Source organism: Fistularia commersonii, chromosome 28 (genome assembly GCF_037954325.1).
Source record: "Fistularia commersonii isolate RoL2024-O1a breed Wild chromosome 28, RoL_Fcom_v1.0, whole genome shotgun sequence".
Lineage (NCBI taxonomy): Eukaryota > Metazoa > Chordata > Actinopteri > Syngnathiformes > Fistulariidae > Fistularia > Fistularia commersonii.
The window spans coordinates 11,167,872-11,181,950 of record NC_141311.1 but is presented as its reverse complement, the minus strand read 5'-3'; the positions used below and the strand labels follow the sequence as shown (position 1 = coordinate 11,181,950).

The window sequence follows — 14,079 nt, the reverse complement described above, 5'->3', positions numbered from 1 at the left end:
AGTTCTGCTTATATCCTTTCCACCTGCTTGACACTTGCTCTGTCAAAGGCTGTCTGTGCCACATCACTGTTATAGAGATATCATATGAATAACGATATGAAACTTTTAATAAACAAACTTGTGCATACATTCTTCAACATATCTAACCCTGTCTGAAAGTGTTTACATAATATGTAACCGCCTCTTTGAAGTGGGTGTGTTGTGCACACTTTTATTTAGAAAAGTGCACTCCTTAATAGACCAGAAAATTAAAAATTTAAGGAAAAAGTACCATCACATGCCACAAATGGGCAGTTCAAAACACACTTTGTATTACATTTACTGATTACTGATTATGGACTTGTCATTCTTGCAGGTTGAACTGGTTGTAAAAATGTGGGACGGTTCACACAGGGCTCACAATGTCCCCAAGCAGTTTAGATGGTGCAGGGAAGTGCCCATTTATATGTAAACGTTTTGGCTGTGTACATGTGGTCTGCATCTGGGGGATTCTGCCTTCCGAATGATGTGAGACAGTCAAAGAGGTTCTAGTTGTGCTCTGCTGCCATTTCAAGTCTTTATTAAAAGGGCCATATGTATCAGTTAATTTCAATTTTACTCCTCCTGTAGTTGTTTAGTGCAATATGTCTCTCAGTTAAAGACATGACTGAATGTTGGGAAAGCAGATTCTTTTTTGTGGTATGGTCTGTTTGCACTGTTGTTGACACTGAGCTATTATCACAGGAGCAATCCTGCAGCCCCTTTTGTGCGGTTGATTTTCCTGTGGTTGACACACAATGACCAGTAACATGGCCGCTGTAACTGCAATTGTAGTTTCCGGCATCACAGGTAGAGCTGAGAGTTTGAATGGGTGAGGGGATTATATTGCTGTTTTTTGACCTCGGCGCAAGGGTGCTGTTTCTCTCTGTCTGCGATGATAAATCGCACTCCCTGCTCAAGCTATAGATACTGCAATGAGATGACGGATGGGCTACTCTGATGCATGAATATCTTTGAGTTTTGATTTGAAAACTGGGCCTGCAGTGAAGGATAGTATTATCTTTTTCTTTTGTGTCATTGCAGTAATCTGATGGTTCACCCTGGTCATGACCAGAGGAAGGACGGACAGCTTTGTGTCTTGAGGTGATGTTCTTCCTGCACATAGTTGTTTGCAGTTTGCTTGGTGGTCTAGTAGAGGTCGAGCTTCCATGCTCATCATAGATCCTTTGTGATGTCAATTCATTTTCTGCTCGAGGTGAACCACAATTACACAGTGGAGGTCCACTTGGTGGCTTTGGCTTCAGATGGTACATTGCAGAATATGAATGCGGTCTTCTGACGTGCATTGCAGTTGAAGTCTGCAGAGTACTATCAGAGGTCCTTTAAAGGAGATTAATAAGCATTTAATTTTAAGGATCAAGACACAGACATGCAGGATTAAAGTGGTGTATGAATCTATTGAGGGTTTTTTTTGTCATAGAAATAAATACAAAATGTGCACCGATATAGTGAGCTTATTATGAAAGAAGTCCTGATCATAAAGGCAAGTGAAACACCTATTTTAGAAACTGTGAACCGTGTTGTGTTGACATCTAACAAACAGACAAACCTGAATGTCTTTTTCATTGTCTTTGCAGGGAAACAGGCTGGAGATGATGAAAAGGAGGAATAGAGTTCTAAATCAGCCTGTATCTGTTCTCTGAGCTCTCTTAACTCTACAGATGAACACACACAAAAATATACATATCAACTTTAAATAGAAATATGGTAAGATATGGGAAAATGACTCAACAATACTTTTATGACTGGAGAGAACAAGTTAAATACTACTTCAAACTTCTTTCAGTGTTCCAAAAGAACTTCCAATGCCTTTTATCAAATAACAGAAACTCATTTGTTCATGTAAAAAAAACCAATTCAGGACTCAATTTAATTTAACAGATGGAGGTTATGTAAGCATTTATACTTTACCAGTAATATATTCTGCCAAAGACGAAGTGGAAGTCAAAACTAACAAGACATAAAAGGGCAACCTTCAGCCACCAGATGGCAGCAGTTATGACAGTCTTCCTGTGACCTCACCTGCAAGCGTAGGTTCTGTTTTTCCACATTCAGACACACTCGTGTAACTTTTTTGAATGTGGTCCTGCAAGAAACACACATAAACTAATGCTCAGTTAAAGTGAATATGGACAGCAGGAGTATATATTGTGGAAAAATGCGAGGCAGAACATAATCGAGAAAGCTTTGGTCTTTGGAAACTGCAAAGGGATAAAAATAACAAAGCACGAAAGAGGAAAGGAATCTATGAGCGTGTGTCCATATGTGACCACTGAACCAATAAGCAGGAGTATTTCATCATTATTTGGCTTCAAACATTTATATCCACAGCATATATATGTATAAATAATAATAAAAAAATGCATTTATAAGCAGGAGTATTTCATCATTATTTGGCTTCAAACATTTATATCCACAGCATATATATGTATAAATAATAATAATAGAAAAAATGCATTGTGTGTTGAGCGCGTGGGCATTTGTCTTACGTGAATCCGAAACTTAATCAGTGAATGTTGGTCATGTAAAAGACAGAGAATTTTCCCCACAGATAACTGAAAAGCTATCCAAAACTATAGACAATAAAATGGATAACACACAAGTGTGTGAAACACACTTACCACAATTAAATTACACACAAGCCTGAGAGATGACATTTACACTGCAGTAGTTTCATCTTACTTCATGTGAAATCCTTCATCAAGGAAAACACAAATCGACCCTGATCATGTTGCAACTTTTGAGGGACAGTCTTTAGTTTCCATTTAGAATACCTAAATAAAGTCTTCTTTATTGAATTTATAGAATGAAATCTTCATGCAAGAAGCACTGTAACGTTGCAGCAAGTCATGGCTGCGTGCAGACAATGGAAAACCGACTAAAGGCGAGTAATTTGTTCTCTTCTACAGTTTACTGCTTTTCTGCTTTCCTCATTCCCAGATGGACCGGCAGGTCAAAACTGTCAGCTTGAAACAAACAGAAAGTACAAAAAGTTACATCTGCTCTGCTGCACAGTTCCACGTCTGGTCTCTATTTCATCTCTCTCACATACTGGACAAATACAACAATGCACAGACTATTCTCCGTGTGACTAAATATTCTCACTCGTCATTTTAGTGCTTGGAGGGATCAGTTTCTTACTCGCAACTACAGTATAACCCCCATAGCAAAACAATTGGAAAAATAGGCTTAGAATTAGCTGGTGCAAGCGTCTAGTATGCCTACCTTCATCTTTTTATATATGTGTAAAAGGGCAGAATTTTGTGCTAATACGTGTTTGACGAGCTAGATGACAAAAGTCGTCAGATAATTAAAAACCTTTAAACAAGAGGACAATTATTGAATTGAGATAATGAACATCGTGTGAATACATTAACACATCTAAAAGAGTAAATCTGATTATCGTACGACTGCAAATTTAAGGTTTGGGTAAACTTTAGGTGAACAAATATGCAATATGTTCTTGTTATTGCTGCAGAAAGCGAATGCACAGGTTTTTATGTGAAATTTAAAAATAAATGCATACTGCATCAAATGTATTTATTGTAAGTTGTTTCTACAGCAAATGCCTGACGGGGGCTATCCATGAGAATTATTTTCGTGTGAGGGAAAAAAAAATTCTGAACCTGAATGCCTTCAAATCTGTCTTACCTGTATTTGCTTCACTAGTTTCTTCAGGGTTTCACACTCCTCTGCTAAGACAGACCTATTGATGGGTGAGCAGGTTGTTAGGTAGGTAGACGGCCTGGTAGCTTGAGGAAAACAAGTTAATTCTTCCAAAACCTTTTTTTTTTTTTCCATTAAGACATACTGCAATTGTGTGAAACAGAAAACTAGGTCATCACGGAAAGAATGTACTTTATAGTTTGAAAACACTCCAAGTGTGATGAAAAAAGCTTGGCTGTATACCTGATTTTCACACTTCATTATGAGAATAAAAACAGCATTAACATATTCTATTTAAGTCCCCATTGTTTTTTTGTTTTTTTTTATGTGACTTATAAATACAACATAAAAAAATGGCATGTGCCACTTCCATTTTAAGAACACTTAGGGCCTCGATGATATTTCACAGTTCAAAAATACAATGTACAGTGCCAAATGGGTTGGCAGAAAAAAATGTTTAGATTTAGCTGTAATGAACAAAGCACCACTGAAGTTCTGGGAAAAAGAGTTAATCTATCACACATACACTGTAGCCTTCTCTAGTTACATAACTAAAGTTGACTTTGTTCACTTCTTTCAAATGAAAAAGAGTCTTCTGCCAGCTCTGGTCTAGGCTGGGATGGCTTTTCTGACAATGGAGCCTTTTATTCTGGTCAAGTAAGGAAATGTGAGAGAGGGGGAGAAAGAGGGAGAGAGGCTCTCTTCCAAGGTAGCCTCAGTGACTGCATTACCCCGTGGGCCTCAAAAAGAGGGATGGAAGAAGAAAAAGAAAGATGGAGTGTGAAGAACGCAGGATTGACAGAAGAAATAGCGAAAAGCTGTCGGGAGCTGAAGCCAGAAAAGGGGATAAAAAGGTGAATGGACTTGAAGAAACTCAAAGAGCATTTCAAATTATTTACTATCCGTATCCAATACATATTGTGACTCGAGTAGTTTTATAGGAGCATTAACATTGTAACGGATTTCAAAGAATTACACAAGAAATAAATCTTCAAAGTGTAATATTGGCTCAACCACTACTACATAGAGGTCAGGGAACCCCAGAGCATTTCAAGCAAAAAAGAAAAACATGTGCATACCCTGCAAACAAAGCAAAGACACAAACCAACCAAAGAATTCAAAATCCTGAAATCAGATGTAAGGGCTGATGCAAAATAAGAAGATACTTTTGCATCACGCTAAAGAGAGAAAAACAGAATAATTTGAATTATACCAATTTAATTGATTCAACAAATAAGGAACTGCTGCGGGCCAAGATTGATTGGGCATGGAGAATGCCAAAACAGAATCATATGGTGTATTGTCAGTGTCTTTGTCTTATCAGTTTTTAACTTTTTATTATGATATAATAACCTCAGAGAGGACCGCTTAAGAAATTTACCTGACGTGGTCCACCACTTGTTGTATGTCAGTTGCATTCAGCTTGCTTTTCACTCCTTCAAACCGATCTTCTATTTTGGACTTCACTGGACTGTGGTAGCTGAGTCTAAACAGGTGGAAGAATAATTAGTCTCTCAATTCTTAAGAGCTGCATCACTTTTGGAAAATTTTCATGTTATATTTTTGCCCATGAAACAAACCTGCTTTTATTATCTGCATTGGTATCGGGGCACTCTAGGACAAAGTTCAGAGTCTCCAATTTGTAATGTTGTAATAACTCCTTTTTATGTCTGCAGAGAGAATAATACAAATGGAGATCACAAAATATAGCAATTTGCCTTTTTGAAATTCTTTTGTTTTGTTGTTAGCTGAATTCTCTCCACGTATGTCATGAAAAAAATTCAGATACATATTTCCAAATGCTGCTCCAGGCACTTGTGCTTAGTAAATCTTGAGTGTTGCAACCAAGATAAATAAATACATTACTTAATAGATACATTCACGAATAAGTGAATAAAGATCAAAAACTTAACTGGTGTTATATTATATCTTTGGTATGGTAACAAACAAGCAATTGGTGCAGGCAGCTGCTCAACTTTTTTCCCACCAACAAATCACACAAACAATGGCACGGAGGTGTGTGAGTGTGTGTGAATGGTTCAGGCATCAGGACCACACAGGGGGACGCATATTAGATAAATCAGTTAACTTTTACAAGGTATACTGTTACAAACCCTCATATCAATGGTTTTAAATTTAATTTGGCAATGATGAGAATTTCTAACCTGTTAGCGATCTCTGATGTAACTTTTAAGTATGTGAGTTGTAGTGTAAATATTAACTTGTCTTGACAATGATGTCTAAAAATGACGGTAAATGCAGATACTGTAAATAAAAGACCAACACACGCGCGTGCGCACACATGCATGCACATACATACATACATCATTCCTTTCTCATCCTGTTTATCTATTTTTATCCTTGTTACTGTCAGTTTCTTATCTATTTTTATCCTTCTATATGCCATTCTGTTATCCTTGCTGTTTTCATTCTGTTATTTATTTTAAACCTCGTTGTTGTCTTCGTCCTTTTAATTGTCTCTTTTATTTATATTTATATCCACATTTATTGTTATTGTTGCGCTGTTATGCCAAAAGCATTTCCCCTTTGTGAATCAATAGTCTTCTTATCTTATCTTATCTTATCTTATCTTATCTTATCTTATCTTATCTTATCTTATCTTATCTTATCTTATCTTATTTTATACCAACACAGATGCTGGTGGTTTTTTGATTTGTGATATTTGCTTCATTTCTGTGGCAAGTATTATCAGCCAGATGTCTGATAAAACATCTTTAGTTTAACAGCACCATAGGCACACAATGAATAGCTAAATCTCAATAGATGGGATGTTGACAAATTGAAAGAAAATCAATTGTTGGTCACAAAAACTGAGAACAATGTGCTGTTCTCTTTTTATAATGCCTCAATGAAGGGCATGGGGCAACATTCCAAGCAGCAACAATGTAGTTGCTGGGATAGTTAAAACCTACACATGCAGACTCACACTTATACTTTGTTTCTTCCTCAAACACAGACAGAAACACACACACACACACACACACACACACACACACACACACACACACAAACAAATAATTTTGACTTGTACTGAAATGATTTTGAACAAGTCAATCTTAAAGGTATTTCAACAAAAGTTAATAAACTGCTATGTACCAATCTATGCTGTAAGGTTTGACATTAGCTGTGGAATTTAAAAATACTCCGGAAAGTTTTACAACCAGTCCTTGAGGATTTGATAACTCCCCATTGATTAGCCATCACTAAAAAATACAAAAAAGATACAAAATGGAAAGTCAATATATAGTCATAACCAGTGTATGTTGATTTATAACTGTACAAAAACCCCTCTAAGGTGTGTATTAAGCCAGCAAGAGTGAGGAAAAAACTTGAATCTAAAAGACAGGACCTTTAAGGTATTGTTGAATGTTTGCTGGCATCTGGTGCGGAATCCATTGATACCTAACTCTTATAATCATCCTTTTCTTCCAGGACTCTAAATCAAGCATGCAACATCCCGATTTAGAAAACCCTTGGTCCCCTCCTTACCTATGAATTTTTAACTGACAAAGGAACATAATATGGCATGTACTGGAACTTTTTTTTTTTTTGTCCCAGGAGAAAATATGAAGAGAACGTGAGAACAGGGTCATATCATGCTTTTCCATCTCACCAGCTAACCAATGCAATTATGCTCTGGGAGGACGATAAAAAAGAATCTAAAAAAAGATAATTATTCATTTGAGTTGCAAGTGGTGGTCAAGAGGGAAGACTTCCTTTCAAGATGAGACTTGTTAAAATCTATTGAAAATAAGGGAACAAGGTAAAATTCCTATTGCCTGACATGCTTTATCTGAGAAAGTAAAGCGGTGTTGTAAAAATTGGGACTCATGTGGTACACTATGAATATTTGATTTTAAATATCACGTGTGTAGTTTAAACATACCAATGTGGATTAAAAAAGGGCTCATAAAGGATCCCCCCCCCCTTTTCCCTCATCATTATCTTACCAAAGTGTTTAAAAGTTGGATTTCATGTTTGTTGAAATGTGAGTGATACTCCTCTCAACAGAATGTTGACCTTAATTGTAAGCTTTCCCAGTTAGAAAAAGGATAAAAAAAATATTCCTTAAAATATTTCCTTTGAATTTTCTGAATTTTCCTCAGGTTGCCAATCATAATGGTGGTTAAAATTTCTTATTAAGTGAAATTGTATGTGAGATTGCATACTCACCTTCCTTCCCTGCTACCTTTCACTATGAGATTCTCAAGTAACATCCGGACCTCAGCTGTCACTAACTCTTTGATGGCAGGAGGGTCAGCCAGACGTGTCTGCTGTTGTAGCGGGGCCTCTGCACGTCTGTTATAAACTCCACCTGTCTGACTGTCCAGCCAAATCTTATGCCATATCACCGCCTGCAAAAGTTGTCACAGTGACTGACAAGCAAAACCCTTCAAAAAGAAAAACAGTAGAATCATTTTTGAGAGTCAAACGTGAAAAATAAAGGTGACATAACATCATGAATTCTGAATACATAATAACTTAAGACCAATACGAATAAAAAACATTTTGAAAGTCCTTCTCTGAGACACATTACGTGCAACAGACACAGTGCACTTAAGAAGTTCTGCAAGCAGTGGTGCACCAATCCAACATCCACAGAAGAATTATTCCCTCAGTGAGGATAATGTAAGAAATGTCTCTGGGTAAAGAATGAAAGGCCTTATTTCTATCAACTCCATCACTCCAAACAACGGCTAAGATTGAAGAAAACAAATGTACTGTGAGAGTACGAGTGCAAAGTGTCAGGCTGGTGAAGAATTATCTCTTCGCACAACAACAATTGAATAGTTGAAAAAGTACTGTTGTTATTTGATAGGTTCAGGTACAATAAAATAATATGGGGGAATTAATCTATGATTTTGGCCTAACACAAACCTGGTCATTTAATGGTCCTGTGCAAAGCCTTAGTTTTCTGGGATTGTCACTACAGATCAAGAATAGGTAGAAATAGGTGAAAAAAGATCAGTTGTTAAGCGTGACTCATTTTGTTCTGAGCCGATAGTGGAGCACCCAAGATCAGAAGTACGCTTTGCACCGCTGGATACCGGGAAATTTGGAAAAAAAGAAATCTTCAAAGCAGACACAATTTAACAGCCAAAGTCACACTGCAAATAAAAATCCTGAAATGTGTAGATGAGCCTTGTGGGCGAGCCTTTGTGCACAACACAGGACTGCTTAGGAGGATTTCCACTTTGAAATGATCGTATATTTCAGCTGTTTTAACTTTGGGCAAAGGCCAATGTTTAGAAATTGATACATGAATTCAAGCTTTAGCTTTAAGAATACTCTATCTTCTTCTTCTCCTTTCGGCTTTAACCTTCAGGGGTCACCACAGCCAATCAACCTTCTCCATCTAACCCTATTCTCTGTATCCTCCTCTCTCACACCAACTACCTTCATATCCTCTCTCTCTACGTCCATAAATCTTCTCTTTGGTCTTCCTCGAGACCTCCTGCCTGGCAGCTCCAATTCTAGCATCCTTTGGCATCTTTGGCAGTGTGGCCAGGTGCCAAGTCGTGCTGGAAAATAAAATTAGCATCTCCATAAAGCTTTTTAGCAAAAGGAAGCACTAAGTGTTCTAAAACTTCCTTGTAGATTACTACACTGACTGTGGACTTCAGAAAAATACAGTGGATCAACACCAGCAAATGACATGGCAGCCCAAATCATCACTGTCACAGCAACTTCACACTGAACTTCAAGCAACATGGATTCTATGCCTCGCCAGTCTTCCTCCTGACTCTGGGATCTTGATCCTAAATGACGGGTACATTTTCTTTTGACTTTGGACCACTGAGCAACAATCCAATCCTTTTTCTCCAAAGTCCAGATAAGATGCTTTTGACGTTGTCTCTGGCTCAGGGGTGTCTTGACATGAGGAATGCAGCATTTGTAGCCCAAATCTAGTGTTCACTAGGCATAGTGGTCTGTGGCCAGTGGCTCTTGATGTAACTCCAGAATGTAGAGTATTTGAGAAAGCAATGTAAGAAGAAGGGAAGAGCAAGGAGTGCCTTCTGGTGAGATCCCTAGAAGTTCACCAACTCCGACTCGAATGACCAGATGCATGTGCCGGCCACCATCCCTGATGATAAGCCACCAATCCAACCACTTTGGCACCAACATGGCAGAGGGGACCTATATCTGCCCCAGCAAACCTAATGCACATCCTGGTGGGCTGTAAGACCAGCCTCTTGTTTGTCCTCTTGTCCAAATCCTGCCAACATGTCTTCAATGGGGAGTTGAGAGTCCTTTGGAAGGAATCCACTGATGAGGCATTTGAGAGGAGAAGAAAAAGAGAGAAAAATATGAGGGATTTGAGGGGAAAAGGCAGCAATATGCAAACTTGGCTGCAGAAGCAGAGGACACATGATGGAGGGTATATGTGCATCCAGTAGAGTTGGACTAATGTTGGCTGGAATCTGAGGACATGCTGAATGGCAGACAATCAAGGAGCCACAGAAAAGCTCCTGAGAAGAGCTCCAGCTGCAGGAGGTAGTCACTGGCTCTGCCAGAAGTGGAGGGAGGTGGTATGGACAGCCAAGTGACCCTATGGCGCCCCCAGTATGACACACCTGGAGGTGCCAGGTGGTCATCTCCCAATCCAACACCACCAAAGAAAACATCTAAATCCCCACCCAAAATGATTTCTGCGCTGTCCAGAGTTTTACAAGCCACAGTAACAAATTGTCTTTATAGCTTCCCTTCACCTCCAATCCCACCTAATAGTCCTAACAAATTGCTCCTCCTTCGACCCTACTCTTCTTATACGTTTCTCTTCCTATCAATGCCATGGCAACTTATAATCTGCCCTTGGCCTTGCACTCTCCCCAGCTGGATGTCCTGGATACACAGGATATCCACCTCTCTTGGCACATTATGCACCAGTGACAATTACTGGCTGACTGGTTAACTGATCTGGAGCGAGACTCATCGGTGTCAATTCACACATTTAGTCTTGGCACAGCGTCCACACTGGTATTTCCAATTTCCTGTCTTCTCGTCATTGTAACTGTTTCTAGGCCATACAGCATCGCTGGTCTCACCACCGTCTTGTACACCTTTCCCTTCATTCTGGCTGACACTTTTCTCCATCCATTCCAACCTGCTTGAACGCATCTCTTCATCTCTTTTCCACACACTCCGCTACTCTGAACTGTTGACCCCAAGTACCTGAAATCCTCCAACTTCTTGAATCACATACATATACTCTATCTTGCTGTGACAAACCTCCATTCCTCTCCTTTCCAGAGCATACCTCCGCCTCTCTAGAGTTTCCTCTATCTGTTACCTGCTCTCACTACAGATCACAATGTCATCTGCAAACATCATGGTCCATGGAGATCCCAGTCTAACCTCATCTTTCAGCCTGTCCATCACCACTGCAAACAGGAAGGGGCTCAGAGCTGATGCCTGATGGAGTCCCTCCACCTTAAACTTCTCTGTTACCCCTACAGCACACCACACCACTGTCTCTAAGCGAGCATACATGTCCTGCACCAATCGACCATACTTCTCTGCCACTCCAGATTTCCTTATACACTACCGGAGTTCCTGGCACCCTGTCATATGCTTTTTCTAGGTCTACAAAAACACAATGCAGCACCCTCTGGCCTTCACTGTACTTCTCTATTAGCATTATGCAAGATATGATTTAGGCAGGGAAATTTCATATGGAGCACAAGTTGTAAAAAGCAGAGCAAAAATAAACGTTTTTGCATCCAAATTGGTGTGCTAAGGGAATAGCTTTGGACATATGTGTTTGGACACACTGAACCAAGCCACACCTGTTGCTTGTCACTGATGTATGTCCCACTTTCATCCGCGCCTCAAAGGAATACTCTGTCGGATCTGAAACATATGGTTCCATTTTTTTTCACATGCATGCGTGGGTGTGCATTTTCTCTCGCTTAAACTCTTACATTCATGCAGTATATCGTATGCATGCATCCAAACTCACACTCACAGGGCTTTAAAGCTCCTTTGGCTTTGGTGAGTTGCTTATGCTCAAGTATTTGAGGTTCATTGACTAATGAGTTCATCATGTTTTTTTCCTCCCTCTGCTGTGAAACTGATCTGATCCAGGAGCTATTTCAAGGAAGGACTTTTGAAACCTGTTAATTAAAAAAAACCAATTGAGCCATTACAATTAATGATTGAAAAACAGTTTGGGTAACCTGTTCTACAAGGGGTTAATTTTCACTTGGAATAAAATAGAATATCAGACTGTAGAGGGAGGATTTCAAAGATTGGTCTTATTGAAAGACTGAAAAAAGAAACTAATATCCCCTATGATCTTGGCAGTACAAAGTGTTGACCGTGATTGAAGAAGAATTGGCAGTATTGAGGAATGGGGGACTTGCATGCAGATCAAGTATTACTTTTCACTGTGCTTGCTGAGGGATGGAATTAATTACAGGACTTCAAGTGAAACAAGCGAGGACCAAGAAAAGAGAAGAAAATGTACAAGGAAGATGGAGATGGGCATATAAAAAGAGGGAGAAAGTGATTCCTCATAGTGTAAATAAAAAATAAATAAAGTATAGGCACCCACCACAAACACATTTTAAGGTGGGCGCATGTAAATATTGAAATTTTTGTTTTCTCTTTTATTTATCTATTTATTCATTTATTTAGTTTCAAGGAAATTTGAAACATTTTCAGCCTTTGAGAAATTTGGCCAGCTTGAGAGCCAGCTTTAGTACACACTGCAGGAAAAAACACATCAGATGAACACTGACAGTTTCACAAAATAAAAAAAAAAAGTATGTACTAAATGTATAAATGTGCCTATACATACAAATGTTCCTTATCTAGCACATGCACACACACGCACCCAAAATAGAGCCCAAAAAATTGTGTCGCAAACAGTCTTATCAACAGTAAAGGATTAGCCTCTTATTCTGTTATACCGACCCCCTGACTCAGTAAGCTTACTGGGTCTCTTTCTGTGTGTCTGTGTGTATGTGTGTGTATGTGTGTTTGTGTGTATGTGAGACGACTTTAGGTGATAAATTGAATTACTCTGCTTCCTTCTAATATGATTTTTGTTACAATGCTATGAGCTCAGCTTTAAACTGCATCGCTTTTATGTGAAGCATCATTTAAGATGATTATATACATTTTAAGTGAATACAGCCAGGTCCTTGTAGGTGCTCGCCTGCCCGTGTATGTGTGTGTGTGTGTGTGTGTTGTTTCTTTTTCATGCCTCTATTCAAAATAGATATTTTGCAATTGTCCCACTCTAAGAAGTGTGTCAGAAAGTGGAGTGTGTTGAGCTCTAAACACAGCTCAGTCAAAGGACTGTGCTGAAACTCTGGCTACTTGTCTCACAGAGCTGTCTGATCCCTGATAACATCTACAGATTGAAAGATTTCTCTGCTTAACAAACACATGATAGCAAAAGAGACGATTTTAAAATCTTGTGTCGATTTTAAAATCTTGTGTCACATCTGTGTTTCATGGCCTTCAGGGTATCACAGACTCTTACTTGAGAAGTGGCTTTGGCTTTTTAGTTTTGCATATGTAAGTAACTATAGATTCCACTGTAGGTTGAGATTTCACATCAGCCTTGCAAAGTTTCTTGGGTGAGATCATTACATCAGAGTTGAGGGGAAACTTCTCAAATGCTGTTCACAACAGGGGCCCTGGGGCCGAGAGTTAACTTGGTCTTGTGTAAATATTTATGTCTGTCTGACTTCATGATAGCAGTCTGGATTTATCCAACTTTCAAATTTATTACAGAGTTGGGGATTGTAATTACTAAGTTCATGCAGCCAAAACTACTTGCTTGCAAACTCCAGCACCAGAGTTGTTTGTCTTGGTATCCTTAGCTGGGGTATATTTTGATTAAATCAGTGACCATATAATAAAAGGAAATTCTTGTAGGTTTTTTGGTGGTATTCTTGAGACCATCATACAAGAAACAGACCCAATTTATGTTTTTGTTATGAGTCCAGAGGACATCTGGAATTATGAAAGGGGAAAAATCCAGTCTAAAAATCTAAAAATGTATATCTTGACCAAGACTAAAAATATTAGTTTTAAAAGACTCTCACCTCATTATGTACCTCTGTGTACATGTCAACCAAAGATTGCCCCAAAGCTTTTTGGATCTTTGGCAGCTCAGGCCGAGGAACATGTTCGACAATAAGGCTCCAAAGAGACTGACCGGGGCACAAAATCTGGTCTCCATTTGAAGACTGCATATCATTGTCAATCTATGAAATGAAAAAAAGAAGAAAAAAAAAAGTGAAAAACCAATAACAGCAATCGAACAAACAAAAAACAAACAACAAACATAGAATCTTATTATTACTTGTTCAATCAGTTTATTTATTTAATGACACATTC

The 14,079-nt window shown here is 38.7% G+C and overlaps 1 protein-coding gene across 2 annotated transcripts; it reads right to left on the bottom strand.

The window, feature by feature from the left end:
• Positions 1 to 348: 348 nt before the first annotated feature.
• On the bottom strand, positions 349 to 13,934 carry ccdc24 (coiled-coil domain containing 24). Of its 2 annotated transcripts, none has more exons than XM_086176214.1 (8): positions 13,785 to 13,934; positions 7,900 to 8,081; positions 5,286 to 5,375; positions 5,087 to 5,191; positions 3,691 to 3,745; positions 2,062 to 2,125; positions 1,589 to 1,694; positions 349 to 1,359 (listed from the first exon to the last, which is right to left on the bottom strand). In XM_086176214.1, the coding sequence occupies exons 1-8, from the start codon at positions 13,932 to 13,934 to the stop codon at positions 579 to 581; spliced, it is 1,533 nt and encodes a 510-aa protein (XP_086032340.1). In that variant the 3' UTR covers positions 349 to 578. The 2 variants fall into 2 exon arrangements, with proteins under 2 accessions (XP_086032340.1, XP_086032341.1); XM_086176215.1 differs by lacking the exon at positions 13,785 to 13,934 and adding an exon at positions 8,605 to 8,787.
• Positions 13,935 to 14,079: the final 145 nt, after the last annotated feature.